At 43.3% G+C, this 18566-nt stretch overlaps 2 protein-coding genes across 5 annotated transcripts in view; one reads left to right on the forward strand and one right to left on the reverse strand.

The window, feature by feature from the left end:
- Positions 1-15143, forward strand: Vti1b (vesicle transport through interaction with t-SNAREs 1B). 4 transcript variants are annotated; one of them, XM_041658168.1, is made up of 7 exons: positions 373-444; positions 4630-4671; positions 7600-7658; positions 8873-9064; positions 12445-12618; positions 13382-13443; positions 14834-15143. In XM_041658168.1, the coding sequence occupies exons 4-7, from the start codon at positions 8882-8884 to the stop codon at positions 14928-14930; spliced, it is 516 nt and encodes a 171-aa protein (XP_041514102.1). In that variant the 5' UTR covers positions 373-444; positions 4630-4671; positions 7600-7658; positions 8873-8881; the 3' UTR covers positions 14931-15143. The 4 variants fall into 4 exon arrangements, with proteins under 4 accessions (XP_041514100.1, XP_041514099.1, XP_041514102.1 ...); XM_041658166.1 differs by lacking the exons at positions 4630-4671; positions 14834-15143 and adding an exon at positions 14688-14799 and having other exon boundaries at positions 1-444; XM_041658165.1 differs by lacking the exon at positions 4630-4671 and having other exon boundaries at positions 6-444.
- The window catches only part of Arg2 (arginase 2), a 25935-nt gene continuing 22477 nt past the window's right edge, over positions 15109-18566 (reverse strand). The window contains exon 8 of the mRNA XM_041658164.1: positions 15109-15572. Coding sequence (XP_041514098.1) covers positions 15367-15572 — 206 coding nt within the window. The 3' untranslated portion in view covers positions 15109-15366. The remainder of the gene's footprint in view (positions 15573-18566) is intronic.

Here is an 18566-nt window from a genome sequence, read left to right on the forward strand (position 1 = left end):
TTCCTCGGGCCCTTCGCCTGGAACCTCCCCAGCCCGACTGGCTGTCTCCACGTCGGAGAGAGCCGCTCGTCCCCGCCGCGGCACCGCGCCCCTGGAGTAGCCGGGAGACGTCCCCGCCCGGCTTTCCGTCAGGCTTTGGTGCCCGGCGCCCGTGCGGTGACAGCAAGGGCAGGGCATCCTGCTCGAAGGACCCCGGAAGCGCCTGGTTCCGGGCGGCCCAGGTGCGGCTGTCGCGGTGATGGCTTCGGGACCGGGCAGCTGATCGCTGAGGAGGGAGTGGGCCCTGCGCCCGGAGTCTCAGAGGCCGACGCTCACGTGCAGCTTGCGCCATGGCCACCTCGGCCGCCTCCTCCGAGCATTTCGAGAAGCTGCACGAGATCTTCCGCGGCCTCCTGGAAGACCTACGAGGGGTGCCCGAGCGACTGCTGGGGACGGCGGGGACCGGTGAGGCGGGGGCGGGGCCAGACCAGGAGAACTCCGCCCGGTTCGGTCCTCCCAGATGTGGACCCCGGGCTCCCCGCTTCCCATTCGGGCACGCCCCCTGCTGCCGTCCTGCCCCCGACGCCCAGGGTCTCCTGCAGCCACTTGGCCTGACGGGGCGTGCAAAGGGATAGACTTTAGGGTGTGGGCTCCTAGAGATCCTTTCATGTCCTAGAGCCTCAAATTCTTAGTTATCTGCCTCTCCCAGGGGCATAGGAGGTTAAGTCTTCGGTCCTGTGTTTCAGTAAGACGACTTTAAAAAAATCGTGAGATTAGGGGTTGGGGATGTAGAGTTTGGTCGTTTGGTAGGCAATGAAAAGTTTTAAATAATTCTAAACATAGAGTTTAGCTTATGGGTGAGACAGGCGGGAGGTGAGGGAAGTCACACGGCCACACTGAAGAGGAACTTGACTGTGTCCCATCAAGACTTTTGGATGTCGTAGGGGAAATCCGCAAGGAAGCTAAGCAGCTGAGTAATGTGGATATCATTTTCGAAGCAAGGCTGCGGTAGCTGGCTAGAGGATGTGAGACGGGATGGATATGAGACTGTGTTAGGAGCTTCCGTGGCAATTGACTAGGTAAGCGTGGGACTCTGGAGAGTGAGCCCTTAAATCCAACAGGTGGTTCTGGGCAGATTTATGAGACTGGTGGATAAGAGTAGGAAGATTGACGTTTCCGTGTTTTCTCACGTGATCAGTTGAGTGGAGGAACTTAAATGTAAGAAGCAGTTTTGTTTGAGTTTTAGATGGGACTGTCTACCTGTAGAGTGTATTCTGTACCTAGCCTGACAAAATATTTTTCTGCCATTAAAGCCATTATGAAGAATTTATTAATATAGTAAATGTAGTAAAAACCAAGAATTTGCCAGTGGCAAATACTTTTAACCCCAGCACTTGGGCTGTAGAAACAGGAGAATCTGTGGGAGTTAAAGTTCATCCTGGTCTACCTAGTTACAAAGAGAGTTACTAGACTGGATTTTATATACATTATGGTGAGTGGGGGCAGGTGGAGAAAGAGAGAAAGACTGGCTTCAGACTGGCTACCTTGCAAGTTATTTTAACCAAACTAGTTTCCTCTAAAAATAAAACAAGCATCTAGCTTCCTGGGATTTTTGTGAGAGGGTAAATGACTCAATGTATGTAATACCATCTGGTAGTAGTGAGAGCTACTAGCTATTATTAATATCTGGGAATTTGCTCTTTTTATTTACATTTATTAGCTCTTTATACAGCTATTCTTAGGATGCTCTTTTTTGTTTGGTTGGTTTTGATTTTTGCTTTGCTTGTTTCTCCGTGTAACCCTGGCTGACCTGAAACTCCATCTATAGACCAGGCTGGCCTTGAACTCATAAAAACCTGCCTGAGTGCTGAGATTGAAGGTGTGCACTGCTATTCCTGGTCTCAGAACACTTACTTTCTAATGTACTCAGCACTTTACACATTTATGACGTAGCATATTGTTTGTCTCTCTGTGACTAGAAAAGGAGTTTGGAAGCACCGGGAACTTGTTAGATGCACATGCTCAGGCCCCACCTCGTGAACAGATCAGTAACTGTCGTGACAGGTGTCTGTCTTAACTGCGCTCGAAGGATTTCTGGTGCTGGCTTAAGTTTGAACTATGAATTAGAAATGAAATAGGATTTTGTTCTGTTCTGTGTGTATCATAAACTCCCAGGAGTAGTGCCCAGCACATCCTAACCTGAGTGTGGCGGTGCAGTTCAAGGCCAGTCTGGGGTACAGTGAGACCCTGTCTTAAAAAAAAAAAAAGAATTACATATATATTTGTTAAATTACTGCAAAAATCTTTTTGGGTTGTTAAGGGTACTATGAGGTCTTAGAAGAAAATAGCTGAGTAAACAGAATAATTTTATTTCTATTTTTCACATTTTCATTACTCTTCATATTGCTATGTACACCTATTAAAACAACAACCGAAGCAAAGAGATGCTTATTTCCCCAAAGCGTAGTCTGTGTTCGCTCTTGGCCTCGAAGGATAGCTGTCACTGTGTGTCCTAGTTCAGGAAGGTTTTATGGCAGTGACAGTCTTACCATGTATGATAATCACTGATCTCTTTATCCCACTCATCACCCACACTGCCCTCTGCAGTCACTATTGCTGCATTGCACTTACAAATGCAACAGATGCAGAGAGTACATTGTTAGTCTACAGACAGAACCCGTAGGCCACAGCAGTGTCACACTAGTGTGCTCGAAGCAAATGGTCTTGATGAAACTGAAGGTTTTCACTAATGAGCCAGTATATAAGGAGAGGGTGACAACCTTCATAGTGCATCAACTTGAGCCTTTTCTAGCTGTTTTCAAAGCCTGTTTCCATTTAATTCCAGAATATGATGCTAACCCCTTTATCAAATGAAGCAGTTGACCCTCCCCCTTCACTCACATCTGACAGATGAGGTATATGCAATTGCTTCCGGTGGCTCACTCTTGGTTTGGGGGCCCATCCTTCCCACTATACAATTCTGCTTTGTGGTTGATTTTAGCATGGATTCCAGCTCCCTAAAAGAGTAAGAGATTTTTTTGTTTTTGTTTTTAGAATATTTTATTGGTTGTTAAAGGATGTATGCTCTAACGTCCTTCAGTTCTACACAGCCATATACAGAAGAATTGGATTCCATGTCAAGAGACTCGCTTCTTAAAGCCAATGTCACCACATACATATTCCTTTGGCCTTAGGTGCCAGAGACCTACTTTGGTGGGGGTTCAGGTTCCAAAGTGAATGTGTGGAGTTGGGGGGCAGGGAGACGAGGAAACAGACACACCTGATGCTGGCCTTTAATTGAGAAAATATTACACCTTTTATACTGTATAGTTGCACATAGGATTGAGTGGGAGACGAGGGGCTTGTGAGCTGGGGTGTGGCTTGAGATCGGGGTTGTTGAGGAATCTAGCACTGATCTTGACAATAGGCACCAGTCATCTGTTAGAGAAGGGCCATAAGTTCCACTTGCCAGGGATAAGAATAACTGCATTATCAAGCAGGAACTTTCCTAAGCTCCCAAGGGAATGGAGACCCTTATCCAAATGCCTGACCGTGGGAAAAGGACTTCTGAGGAGCAAACATACTACTACAGTTTCTTAGTCTTACTATATGGGCCTGTTCCCCTCATAATGCTCCCAGAAGGGAAGGTCCTGATGTCTTAACTCTTTTCCCATTATACTGTACCATTCTGATTTCTCTGTATTAACTGAACTCTCGCCGTTAATGACCTCAGACTCCGGATCTGAGTTGTAGGCTTTTCTTCTTTGGGATCAGGCGCCTAATAATTCTCTTAACTTTCCTGTTCTTGGTGTAATTAGGAGAGCACAATGGAATTCCTGGTTCCGCAGTGGCGGGGATTTCTTTCCAAAGAATTTTTGTTTAGAGAGACTACCATTGTACACATTTTTATCCTTTACAAAATTTCCCAGTAGCGAGAATCATTAAAAATAAAAATAAAAAGGTGCTGAAGAAGTGTGATCTGCAGTGTTGAAATACTGGAACTTCGTCAAGCAGCAGTGACCACCGTGCGGTCCATGCCACTTAGGGAACATGGCTGTCCAGGTTCTAGTTTCTGAGGTTGTAAAGTGGAGTTGGTAATCTCTAGATCCATCCTAGCTGTAATGTTGACTGGTGGGTAAGACCAAAGCATAAGAAAGCAGCTAGTGGCCGCTCAGCTGAGTAGACAAGCCTCTTTTGACTTCTGAATATTTGCTTTTCCAGCATCTAGTTTTCGCAGATTTTTTTCCATCCTAACAGGCTTTGGTGGAGGTCGAGGGGCAGCACTAGCATGTCTAAATCATGGTGAGGGTGTTAGGGCTTCCGGCTTCACAAGATTGATTCCTGACTACCTTGCTGTGAATGGCACAGCTGCCGTAGTCATGCAGCTTGACATAGAGCTTGGGAAGCACATAATTGTCAATTGTTTCCTGTTGCTGTCCCCAATGGCAGGCAGCAGCCTTTACAGTGTTCTGAACCTCTTGATGGCGTTGTCCTTGGGCACGCACCTCTTACAGTTCATACAGTGCATTGCCTGTGCATGACTGTGGTCCTTTTTGGTAATCTTGGAGCCAAGACTGGAAAGAGCTTTTCTAGCTTCTTCACCAAAAGGAATGGTTTCTTTCTTATGCCTTCTCTTTGTTTTAAATCTAGGACTCCATAAAGGAGCTCAAACATGAAGTTCTGTTTTGAAAGGTAATACATTACCTAGAAGAATAGTATATAGTTGTTGGGTACTCGTAATAGGACGCTTGGGTTTTATAAGGTCAGGCAGAATTACAGCTCCATCCAGAACGAGTGAAGATACCAGTGACACAGAATTGGTAAAAGCATTCCCCTCATCAAATGCTACCTCTCCCTGCCACTGTCACTTTCTTGAGTTATTCTAGAATTTGCCTCAAGTAAATGAATAACAAAGAGTGGCACAGTTATAGAAAGATCCAAACTAGGGAAGGGATACAGGTATGTATACAGTACTGTGCTGTGCGCTTTCTAGCGTGGGTCACGAAGAGGGTGTGCTTGAGTTTGGAGATAGGCTTTGCCATAGTAGTAGTGACTCTTGGCTTTTAGGGGGCATGTTATTACATAAGAGTGCTTTACTGCTCTGTGCAAGTGACCATTCTTGGTTGCAAGTATTTTTCATTATTGGTGGCTCAGAACACACCCCTCAGGAACAGTGACATGCTTTGGTGTCCATCTCAGTTATATCATAGATGGTCAAGATGTGTGCACCATTTGTCAGGGCTAAACTTTTCCCCATTTGTATTGTTTATTTTTTAAAGATTTATTTATTTATTAAGTATACAACATTCTGCTTCCATGTATGCCCACACGCCAGAGGAGGGTGCCAGATCTCATTACAGATGGTTGTCAGCCACCATGTGGTTGCTGGGAACAGAACTCAGGACCTCTGGAAGAGCAGTCAGTACTCTTAACCACTGAGCCATCTCTCCAGCCCCCCCACTTGTATTGTTTTTTTTTTTTTTTAGTTTTTTGAGACAGGGTTTCTCTGTGGTTTTGGAGCCTGTCCTGGAACTAGCTCTTGTAGACCAGGCTGGTCTCGAACTCACAGAGATCCGCCTGCCTCTGCCTCCCAAGTGCTGGGATTAAAGGCGTGCGCCACCACCGCCCGGCTTGTATTGTTTTTTAAGTAATGGATCATTAGACTTTATTTTGTTTGGGGTTTTTGTTTTGTGAGCAGTATGAAGACTAGTTTGCTGGGAGTGCCTTGTGTATGTTAAGGGAGTGTCAACCAACAGTGGGTGGGCATAGTAAATGGGGAGTTGGGAGGTGGTGGTGAGAGGTCATGCTTGACTACTGAGGAAGTGGTGAGTTTTGAACTATATGAGACCCTGTTTCAAAAGAGAAAAAAATGAAACCCGGCGGTGGTGGCGCACGCCTTTAATCCCAGTACTCATGAAGCAGAGACAGGCAGATCTCTGTGAGTTCGAGGCCAGCCTGGTCTACAAGAGTTAGTTCCAGGACAGGCTCCAAAGCTACAGAGAAACCCTATCTTGAAAAAAGAAATTGAGTTCAGAAACTATTGTAAGTTATGATAACTTTGTAATAAGTAGATCATGTATAGGTTTCCTCATGTAGCTCATTCAGGTGAACGATTTTGGTTTTTATTTTTGTTTTTTGTTTTTTTTTTTAAAGCTCTGGAACTCACTTCGTAGACCATACTGGCCTCAAACTCAGAGATCCACCAGCCTCTGCATGGTATTAAAGGTGTAAGCCACCACACCCAGTGGATGCATACATTGTTAGAAATTCAAATTCTTCTCAAATAAAACTGATTGCTGCCAGGTGGTGGTGGCGCACGCCTTTAATCCCAGCACTTGGGAGGCAGAGGCAGGCGGATCTCTGTGAGTTCGAGACCAGCCTGGTCTACAAGAGCTAGTTCCAGGACAGGCTCCAAAACCACAGAGAAACCCTTGTCTCGAAAAACCAAAAAAAAAAAAAAAAAAAAAAAAAAAAAAAAAAAAAAAAAAAAAAAAAAAAAAAAAAAAAAAAAAACCTGATTGCTACTTGTTAGCTATGAAAGGATGATCTGCTTCCCTGTTTTATAGCCACAGAAATGAAGAAAATTAACCATGCTTTCATGTTAAGGCAGGTCCTGTGCTGGTTCCCAACCGAATTCCCCTGACTAATCAGGGCTCTCCCCACTACAAAGGTTTGCCAGGTGACAGCATTCCAAGTACCTCAGTCATTTTTACTCTTGCTAGGTGCCATTTTTAGTTATTTAGACATTCTTCCTTTATCAATGTATTCATGTAAAATATGTGTCTAATACAGTTAGCTTAAAGGAAATGTATATTTTAAGTAGAAAAATCTTCATATTATAAATAATCAGAAGAAACATAGTAAAGGTGAAATAATATTCATTTAGATATTATTACTGTGAAGCAAGCTTGTTCTCATATTGCTAAAAGGGAAGATCAGTAGTTTCTGTTAAAGACAAAACAGCAGGAGTGGTTGTACTCACCTATAACTCTAGCATTTGGGAGACTAAGCCAGGAGGATTAAAAGTTGAAGGCAGCCTGGCCAACATAGGGAGAGCCCGCTTAAGCAAATAAGCAAACAAATGTGTGCAGCAATTTAGCTGACACATGAAGTGCTGAGAACGGAATGACAGTCTCACGCTCAAGTCATTGTCCATGCCACCACGGGTGCGAGAGATGCACCTCTGATGCACTCTGAGCAGAGGGGGTGAATTTTGAGTTTGTTTTTGCAGAATAGTGGTGGTTACAGACTCACTTTGGAAACCCAGTGTTGGTAGACATTCCTATTGATGTGAGAGTGCCTGCCCCTCCATGAGGGTGGGAGGAGAAAAGGTTAGACGTGATTATTAATTTAAACCTGTAATAGGATGCTGTTGGCTTTAGAACCAGGTAATTGTTAGGCTAGCCTTTGTCCTCAGCAGAAATATTTCCCTGGGTACTAAATGCCAGTGCAGTAGGCATTCTTCAGGTACAGTGAGAGCAAGTCTCTAAGCCTCTAGGGGGTTAAGTGTTGCCACCCCCACCCAGGGACAAATGGGAAGGGTATTCTAAGCAGTGGGAATGGCCTCTACAAATGCACAGAAGCAGTAATAAACGTTTGGAATGCACTTGTCTTTTCTAGAAGAGAAGAAGAAGCTGGTCAGAGATTTTGATGAAAAACAACAGGAAGCAAATGAAACGGTGAGGACAGGGAGCAAGTCCTTGTTTCTTGTACTTGGTTTTGGTCTGTTCTATAAATACTATGGTAACCTTTTCCTGTGTACTCATCTTGATTTGGACTGTTTGTAACTCTTAGGTTCTCTTTTGTTATTGTATAAAATACTCTGACAAAAGCCCATTAAAGGAGAGGTTTGTCTGGCTCACAGTCCTCTGTCGTAGACAGGTGAGGCAGCAGACCCTGGAGCAGCTGGTCACATCACAGAGCATGATGTGAATGCATGCTACTGCTCAGCTCTTTCTCCATGCAGTCCAGGATCCTGGGTAGGGGATGGTGCCACCCATAATGGTCAGTCCTTCGCATCCTTGAGTAATGCAATCAAAATCATCCCAGAGGCTGCCCTTGATAACAGGTGTATCCAGAAATTTGTCCCCTAGGTGATTCTAGATCCTGCCGAGTTAACACCACTATCAACACTTAATAAATGAGGCTGACTGGTGGGAATGGGTGTGAAGGGGGCTTAACAAACACAAATAGGTAAAGTTTGTGGATTTCTGAAGTACAAGCATTTGATGATGCATTCCTGATATGAATAGTAGGGCATTCCCATGCCTTTCCTGAAGCTGCCCACTATGATCAGTAACTGACCTTTGTTAAACTTATTAGCACAGATGTATACTTCATGGGACCTGTGTGTTATTTACAGTGTTAGGTATAGAGCCTAGGTTCTTACACGTACGGTGTTGGTAGGTAGGCACTCTACCATGGGTGCATTCATCACATCCTTAGCTTGTGGTGGAAGTTCACGTGTATATGTAGGTGCGCATTCATGTGATCTCATTCTTCAGGCTCCATCCACTTTGCAGTTTTCTTTATTCTTTATTGAAACAGGTTCTCTCACTGGCCTGGAACTTGCTAAGTAGGCTATACTGGGCTACACTGGCCAGCACTGGGAGTATAAGTACATACTGCCATCCCCCACTTTATTTACATAGGTTCTGAGGATTTAATTTAGGTCTTCATCTTTGCAAAGCAAGCACTTTACTGTCTTTCCAGCCCCATAACACTTCCTTGAGTGTCTACTAGAAACTCCTTCAGGTACTTACAGTGAGCATGGTGTTTGGCCCTGCTACAAAATAGAGTTGCTATTTTGGTAGCCTGTGGTAAAGTTTAAACTAGCATATGCCCAGGTTAGGGAGAAACCAGGCTGTCTACTTACTCCTCTCTGCCTTCCTAGTTGGCAGAAATGGAGGAAGAACTACGGTATGCACCCCTGACTTTCCGTAATCCCATGATGTCTAAACTTCGAAACTACCGCAAGGATCTTGCTAAACTCCATCGCGAGGTGAGAAGCACACCTTTGACAGCCACACCTGGAGGCCGAGGAGATGTGAAGTATGGTGCATATGCCTTAGAGAATGAGCATTTGGTAAGTGGTAAGTGCTTAGTAAGAGTGAGCAGTGGTAGCTGCTCCTCCCTTAAGGGCCTGTGGTACGAGAACTAGATGGGCAACAGTTACGGCAGCGCACGCTGGAGGCTTTGTTTTCCTGCTCTTTGCCTCTTTCCCACATCTAGTCCCATTCTCCCCTTTGGAACCTGCTCTTTTTAATTCAGGTCTTCCAAGGTTTCTTTGTGTGCATACATATAATACAGATAAAGAACAGTGCTTTGTTTTTTAGCAAACCTAGAAATTCTTCCTGGCTAGATTCTATCTTGACCTATTGATCTAATTCCTTTTCTTCTTGATTTTTTCTTCTTTTATATAAATTTTAGAATCATTTTCTCAGCTATATTCCCCAAATCCAGTTAGATTTTAGGTTTTCGGCTTTTGTTTAGTTTTGTTTTGTTTTTGTGTTTTTTTGTTGTTTTTTTTTTTAAAAAAACAAGTTTGAAATGGATGCATGTGAGTACACCTGTGAAGGCAGGCTGAAAAAAGGCAAATAGAATTTGTTGAAACAGAAGTTGTAAAAATTACTCTGATCATTTGCTACTTTCCCCTCAAAAACGGGGGTTAAAAAGGTCTAACATTTGTTTTACATTTATTAATTTCAGAACTTGTAAGTTTTCGGGGCTGGAGAGATGGCTCAGTGGTTAAGAGCATTGCCTGCTCTTCCAAAGGTCCTGAGTTCAATTCCCAGCAACCACATGGTGGCTCACAACCATCTGTAATGAGGTCTGGTGCCCTCTTCTGGCCTGCAGACATACACACAGATAGAATATTGTATATAATAAATAAATAAATAAATAAATAAATAAATATTTTTTTAAAAAAAAGAACTTGTAAGTTTTCTTTCAAGGGGATTCTTGTTTTTGCCCAGACTTGGCTCAGATGCCCAGTTGAGCCTCCTGACTTTGCATTCTGAGTAGCTGGAGACCATACGGCCTTTGCCACCCTTCCCAAGTCCATAAGTCATTGTAGATAATACATATTACCTTCAGTAGGGCTATTCCATGTCTGTCTGAGGTTGATTTATTTGACGCTGTCTTTTCTTGCTTTCTTTAGCCTAATCATTTAAAACTGTATATTTTATTTAAAAATTGTTTTTCCTCCTTTCCTTTTGTGTTTTTTTAAAACTCCATTTATTTCTATATGTATGACTGTTTGCCTGCCTGTCTGTTTATCATGTACATGCAGTTCTCATAGAGGCTAAATGAGGACGGACATTGGATTTCCTGGAACTAGAGTTCCAGGTGGTTATGAGCCACTATGTGGGTGCTAGGAATTGATCCCAGGTTTTCTGGAAGACAGCCAGTGCTCCTAACCATTGGGCTATCTCTCCAGCCCTACTTGTTTATTGTTTATTACATAATTTATTTTGTATTCGTGCATAAACACATGTGTGGAAGTCAAAGGACAAAATTTGTTGGTCTCCATTATTGAACTCAGGTCTTCAGGCTTGGTTGGCAATGAGCCATCTCACCAGCCCCCATTTTTGCTGAACTGGAACTCACTATATCGACCAAACTGGCCTCAGAATTAGAGCCAACCTCCCACTTTTGCCTCCTTGTTAAGATTACAAGCATGCATCATACACACTTGTTTTTATTTGGCCCATGGTGATTTTTTCTTTTATGCTTTCTGTGAAATAAATATCTTTATTCTGCTCTAAGAATCTACTTTTTAAAAAAAAATTTTTGAGACAGTGTATATTGTTCGTGAGCTTGTTGTAGATCAGACTGGCCCTGAACTCAAGAGATCTCCTACCTCTGCTTCTTGAGTACTGCGATTAAAGGTGTGCACTACCTAAGCCCAAAATCTTTTTCCCCCCATATAGGGTTTCTCTATGTAGCCCTGGCTGACTTGAAACTCAAGAGATCCACTTGCCTCTGCCTCCTGAGAACCAAATTCTTGATGACATCTTGTGCCGTTTGTCACTTGCCCTGTAATAAGCTCTGTGAGCTGAGCCCCTCTTGGTTGTGTGTGCTTCAAATAGGTCAGAGCTTAGTGCTGCCCCCATCCCTGCCCATAGTTACTAAATCTGGCCTGACCTAGGCTGCTTTTGTCGTCATCTGTTTAGGATTATAGAGGACAATGGGGACTTAAAATTTAGAGCTCCTGGGAAGTTAGGGTAGCAGATTCTCCCTTCCCTGTGAGCCAGTCACCAGCGTGTTCACTTCAGAGTGCTGTTTGGCATGAGGTGAAGTTCACCAACAGAGGATAGCCACATAAGTTTTTGTGGGGTTTTTTTTGTTGTTGTTTTTAAGAATGTGGCAATGTCTCTGGCTTTTAATGCCTCAGATCTGTCCTAAGAAAGAGTGCTTTATATGGTCCTTAAGTCCTCAGTACCAGTCAAGCCCATCGTAGGTGAACTAGTCATTTTCCAGAGTTTTAGAGGTTAGCTGTTTACTTGTGGCACTATAAAGTTAAAGGGCAGCCAGGCATGACAACAGACACTGGAGGAGGCTGAGCCTAGGGGGTCATGATGAGTTTGAGCTTGAATTACAGTAAGACCAAAAAAAAAAAAGTAAATATTTAAACAAATAGTTTTAAAGTTGCAGGCTATTTAGCTATTTACATTATCAGGTCACTTTGCTCCCTCCCCTGGCCCAGTCTGAGTGCTGGCTGACATTGTTACATGTTTACAAGTTACATGTTTATGGTAGACTTCAGCTGGTCCATGGGGAAAATGCTCCAGGTTTGTTTTTTTTTTTTTTCAGTCTCTTTACTCACGAAAATATAGCAGGCAGTGGGACACACCTCTTTAGTCTGACCTTCATACCTACTGTCATACCTACTGCAGCTGGATACTTCGCCTTGGATTAAAAAAAATATTGCATCTACCCAGGCCTGGTGGCACATACCTGTTTGATCCCAGCACTTGGGAGGCAAAGGCAGGTAGCTCTCTGTGAGGTGAAGTCAGCCAGGACTACACAGTGAGACCTGTCTCAAAAAAACTCTACCTCTGAGGGATCCAGTGCCCTATTCTAGCATCCATGCACCCTAGCATGCACATAAATCTTAGAAAACTTTCTCATCTATGCTGAACATCTTTTTTCTGGCCATGATTCTCTTGAACCATAAATAACTATTTACATAAGATTACCTTTTATCAGGTATAATTAATCTAAAGGTGATTTAATGTATTGGGAAGGTGTATATATATGTTAATATGCAGACACCATACTATTTTACACATGGGACTTCAGCAGGAGTGTCCTAGAACCAATGCCCTGCAGATATAAAGGAAAAATTAATGAAACGATTGCTCACTATATCCCTTTTACAAAAGAAGGTCACAAGGAATGTATTGATAATACATTTATAGTGGGATAAACAAGTCTAACACTTCACTTCCCTATTCCTGTCAGAATCGGCTACAGTCTCAAAGAGCATTGCTTCTACAAGGCACAGAAAGCCTGAACCGGGCCACCCAAAGCATTGAGCGTTCTCATCGGATTGCCACAGAAACTGACCAGATTGGTACAGAAATCATAGAGGAGCTGGGGGAACAACGGGAACAGTTGGAACGTACCAAGAATAGGGTAAGTCTGGGCAGTCTGTAAAGTAGGTGGGTCCTCCATACAGAGGCCAGGCACCACAGCAGGCCTGAATTCCGGGAATAACCCTCCCTCTTTCTCACACACACACCCCCCTATACTTTTCTTAATTTTTAAATTGCTTGGCTAAAAAATTCCCCGAGAGTTGTGTGCCACCATGCTAGATAACAAAGAAGTCATTTTACCTGTAAAATACCCATAAAATAAACCCTTAAAAAAAGAAAAAATAAGCAAACACCAACTCAAGAGGCTCTCCTAGTGTTTTGACTGACAAAATTTAAATCTTAGGTTGTCCTGCAATCACAGGCCAGGTACAGAGGAAACCTTCCTATTTGGCAGTCAGAAAGTTGGATCTTATAACTGTGGCACTATTCTTTTTTTTTTTTTTTTCCTTCTCCTGAGACAGGGTCTCATTCTGTAGCTCTGGGTAACCTGGAACTCACTATGTAGACCAGGCTGTCTTCAACACACAGAGCCTGCCTCTGCTTCCCATGTGCTGGAATGCCTTTAGCGTTTCTGTACTTACAGCACCCACTCCTACAAGAACAATGAGATACAGTGGTTCCCTCCTTGATGAGCACCCACACGCCTTGACCTCTCTAGGTTCCTTTATTTATACTCAGGTATAAGCCATTAAATTCATTGGATTTCCTCGCATGTCTTAAGAAAGACCTTTAAGTGTCCACTATTCAAATTCTATAGAATTTTTTTGAAAAGAGGAAGAAATGATGGTTATTTTCTCTTTCAGCTGGTAAACACAAATGAAAACTTGAGCAAAAGCCGAAAGATTCTCCGCTCAATGTCCAGAAAGTAAGTTTCAAGGAAAAAAAAAAACAAAAAACAACAAAACCAAACAAAGACCCACAACAAAACCCCCCACAACTTCTTGAGACTTAATGTATTTCAACTAAGAAAGTTTAAAACAGTAACTTAACAAATGTCCTAATAACTTCAGTGCTATACAAGTGCTCGACATCCAAAGGATGTAATTTTGTGCAGTAAGGATCTCAGGTTAGGGTTCTGTGTTAAAGCAGAGGGAAGCCTGTCTGCTGGACAGTGTTGACGTCAGTCTCCACTTCTCAGGAGACCTCAGGAACCAATATGCTGTTCCACTCCCTGAGCAGCTTGGTCAACACCTGGCGTGAACACTGATAGAGCTGAGTTCCTGCCTTTCATGGCCAGGCCCTTTAAGGGAGTCCTGTTAGCAAGAAATATCAACAAAACAAGCTGGCAGGCGGTAAAGGTGGCTGTGGGGTGTGTTGAGAGATAGAAGCATTTCCAAAGTTGTCCTCTGACTGCCACAAGTGAACTCTGGTGGTGCGTGCATGCATGCACACGTGCACAAATTAGAACAACCAACCTGAAGTAAGTACTAACAGCAGCAAAACAAGGCCAAAGGGGAGATACTGACACTAGGGCTAACCTGGGTACATGGTAGTGTGGCGTGGATTTGTGGACATGTGAGCTGATAAGATCTACAACCATCCATTCTGTTAACTAGTACTTGGAGTAGAATTTCCCCAAATCGTGGTAAATTCCTTGTGAGATAATCTGAAATAAATTATTTAGACAGTGACTGTTTAAGTAGCAGAAGTTTACAAGAGACTAAAAAGCAGTACTCAGGGCCACTAGTTACTTGACCTAAAAGCAGGGCCCATCCATGACCCTAACTTTGAAATCAGAGGGTACCCCCAACCCTGTTTCCAATGTGCCCTCAGAGCTGTATGTATTAATAGGACCATATTTTTTTTTTTATTTATTATGTATACAATATTCTGTCTGTGTGTATGCCTGTAGGCTGGAAGAGGGCACCAGACCCCTTTACAGATGGTTTGTGAGCCACCATGTGGTTGCTGGGAATTGAACTCAGGACCTCTGGAAGAGCAGGCAATGCTCTTAACCACTGAGCCATCTCTCCAGCCCCTAATAGGACCATATTTAAAGCAGCAGAAATACACGTGGGGGATATGTGTAGAATCAAGAAGCCATGTTTGTATTTTGGTATTTATATTCCTGTCTCCCACATCTCTGATGTACTAAGTGATATCCTTCAGTTACAGCCGAAGAGCACCATGAGTTGTCACTAGCTGAAGGATTTAGGACAAACACAAACTCCATCTGCCTCACTGTATCCAGCATTACAAACAGCAAGAAATAGGTGACCCAGACTCATGGCTACTTACTCTGCTTGTCTTCATAGAGTGACAACCAACAAGCTGCTGCTGTCCATCATCATCTTACTGGAGCTAGCCATCCTGGTCGGTCTGGTGTACTACAAATTCTTCCGACACCATTGAACTTCCTGGAGGGAAGGGATTGTGGACCAGAATCTTGACTCTGAATGAACGGTGTTAAGCATATATATTGCTGCTGCGGGCTAACAGTTCAAGAATGCATTGTGTAGCCAGACTATGGGAGGGAGGGCGATGGAAAACCACATAAATGTGAAGGAACAGCAACAAGACCAGCATGATATACTAAGGTAATAAATGCTGTTTATGACTCCTTCAGATTTACATGTATAACATTAATATCTTGTAAACGTCAAAAAACTACAAATACACGTACAGCAGTGGTATTGGTCACCAAACAGAGAAAGGAAATTTTACAATTGCAAGTGCACAGATGTTCTCAGTAAGGCAATATTGATCCAGACAGCCATTTAATATCTGTCCCTTAAATGCCTTGCAGCTCTGGAATGCCATTGTGAGAAGTGCCAGTGTGCAGTATTTCCTAAATTCTCACACGTTCTTCATTTTCTGATTCATCTGGTGAACTAGGAGTAGGAAGGTGGTCATAGACAATATGTCCTCCTTCTCTTGTCTGGCCAAAACTTGAAGCAATCACATCTACTGCTAGGCTAGCAGTAGCCTTGGCCTCTTGCTCTGAAGTAGCCAAATGAGGATTGACTTCAACGAGATCCAGAGCTGACAGCAACCCTGGAATGATAAAGATAGAAGACGGCCTTAGATACTTCCCTAGCTGCTGCTTTCTGCAAGGGTTGTTCCATCTGGTAAAAAGTCCTTTTCCAACATAAATTGCCTACTGTCAGCCTTCTGTAGTTGGCAAGATGGCTCAGTAGGTAAAGGTGCCTTTGCCAAGCCTGACCACTGAGTTTAGTCCTTGGGTCCCACATGGTGTTAAGAGCCAATCCAACAAGTTGTCCACTTGACATGGGCTCACCACACCCACAAACATGAAAGCCAAAATTGACAAAACATCAGCTAGGTGGTGGTGGCACACACCTTTATCACAGTACTTGGGAGGCGGAGGCAGATGCAGGCCAATCTGAGTTCAAAGCCAGCCTGGTCTATAGAGTGAGTTCCAGGGCAGTCAGGGATACACAGAGAAACCCTGACTCAAAAACCCATGAGGGCCTGACAAGATGGCTCAGCAGTTAAGAGCCATTGCTCCTCTGGTAGAGGACTCCGGTTCAATTCCACACCCACATGGTGGCTCAATAGTGTCTATAGCTCTTAATTCCGAAAGATCCCAACACCTGAACTCCATGGCACCAATTGTGTGTGTACATCCCTTATGTAGGCAGAACACTCTTATCCAAAAGAAAACCTAAAGCCCTTTTCACCTTGTCCACTTGACCACAAGTTATTTAAGTTAAAATAATAACTACATTAGGACTGAAAAAAGAATCTATCCATATCTACCTTCCGCTCCCCCCACACCCTTATCTGGTTTACTTGTCTTCAGATTTTCCCCAAAACAAGGTTTCTCTGTATGGCCCTGGCCATGTTAGAACCCACTCTGTAGGCCAGACTGGCCTCAAACTCAGAGATCCACCTGCCTCTTCCTCTTGAGTGCTGGAATTAAAGGCGTGCACCACCACTGCCCAGCACCTCCTAGTTTAGATTTTGCTCTGGATTCATCTACCTCTTAAAGAGTGATCTGAACAAACTAGAATTCAGTAACACAAGTATGTAAGAATATTTAGGGTAGCTATAAAGTCAAAGCATATTCTAATACCGAATAGTTTATTATGGTACACGACAAACTGTACAGTGGCTCTTACATTCTTAATAATGCAGAATTGAGTGTATTTTACAAAACTACAAGGATGTTAACTTTGCACTCTCAGCATTTCCTGCACAGGTACTTGTGTCCCTAGTGATTTGTTTCATATTCCCACTGGTTGAACCAGCACCTCTAGCATATCCTAAAATACCCTCTAAAGGGTGTGTACCATCAAAACAATGTAGATGGAATGTTTCCAGACTACTGCCATCCTGCGGATTAGTTTAAGTAAATTATCTTTGACAATATCCGGTCAACAAAACAGAAGGGAAACACAAGACACACCACTGCCACAACTGCTTGGTAAGATTGTTAACTCCCCTGAAAGTACTGAACTTCCAAGTTCTCTCTTAACTAAAAAATCATTGGCAATATTTATGTTTGTGGATCTAGTAAGTCTGTCTTCCTATTGTCAGATCTGATAGGCAGTTCTCACCTAAGGTTCTAGTAGACTCTAGGACCCAGTTAAGACCGGAGAGATGGATCAGAGGGTAAAGGCTTCTGCCACTAAGGCTCACACCTGAGTTGGTGGAAGAGAGTCGAATACAAGGCCTCTGCCTTCCATGTGTGTTCACAAGTACACACAAGGTAAGTCATTTCTAAAGGGTTTCTTATCAGTTATGAGGTCTGCACCTTTAATCCCAGCACTTGAGAGGTAGAGGCAGGCAGATCTTGAGTTAAAGGCCAGCCTGGTCTACATAGTGGGACCCTGCTTAAAGACAAAAAAGGATTCCTCACCGGTTGTGATGGCGCCAGTAGGATTTGCTGAAGGAGGCAGAGGCAGGAGGATCACGAGTTCAAGGCTAGCCTGGGCTACATGTTTTGTTTTTTTTTTTTAAGATTCCTTATAGGCCTTGGTCTTTGAGTCTTGGGGTTCTGTTTACTTTTGTCTTCCAGTTTCATGAAATGATTAGTGAAATTGAATCATGTGGTAGTTACTCTTGATAACCTAAAATTCACATTAATCCTTTGTCAGTCAATCTTCTAAAGGTATCCTTATTAAACTTACCAACAAGCTCCAGGAGAAGGCTTACCTTAGATTAAAGCGAAAAAAGATATTGACATACACTGACTTCAAGACTGAGACTGGGAGCCGGGCGGTGGTGGCGCACGCCTTTAATTCCAGCACTTGGGAGGCAGAGGCAGGCGGATCTCTGTGAGTTCGAGACCAGCCTGGTCTACAAGAGCTAGTTCTAGGACAGGCTCCAAAGCCACAGAGAAACCCTGTCTCGAAAATCCAAAAAAAAAAAAAAAAAAAAAAAAAAAGACTGAGACTGGGGAGCTAACTCAAGTCAGAGTGCTTGTCCAAAGCCTGTGTTTAAAAAGCCAGGCACAGGCATAATGCTGTGTGACTGTATTTCCAGTTAGGGAGGCTGAGACAAGTGGATCTTGGAGCTCATTGACTAGCCAGCTTGCCTACTCAGTGAATTCCATATAGTAAGAGATCAAGGAAACAAGATGGATGGCAACTGAGAAATGACAATGGAGGGTGACCAAGTTTTTTAAAAAAATTTTTTTTTTCTAGAGACCTTAAAAGCTAGACATGGTGGCTGGCACATGCCTGTAAGTAATCTCAACACCTGGGAGATGAAGGCAGGATATGTAATTCAGAGTCACCCCCTTCAACTAAATGAGTTTAATCATCATTGACTGCCTGAGACCTGTTTCCAAAAGCTGGCTGTGATGAGCTTCACTCCAAATCACAGCTGCTAGCGAACCAACAGCCCCTGACAATGAGAGAAAATGGGCTGCTTGGCCTTGTTTATCACTCTGTCTTTAGACAGTTTAGACACTGGGAATGCATGTTTGGCATTCTGTTCGTATATTAAATCTACTACGTGGTGAGTGACATAATTTCCTGTTCAGAATTAGTATATTTTGGTACAGTCCAGATCCAAAGAGGC

This window comes from Microtus oregoni, unplaced genomic scaffold, assembly GCF_018167655.1.
Source record: "Microtus oregoni isolate MIOR12 unplaced genomic scaffold, Mior012 000009F_ref0000495, whole genome shotgun sequence".
Taxonomy (NCBI): Eukaryota; Metazoa; Chordata; class Mammalia; order Rodentia; family Cricetidae; genus Microtus; species Microtus oregoni.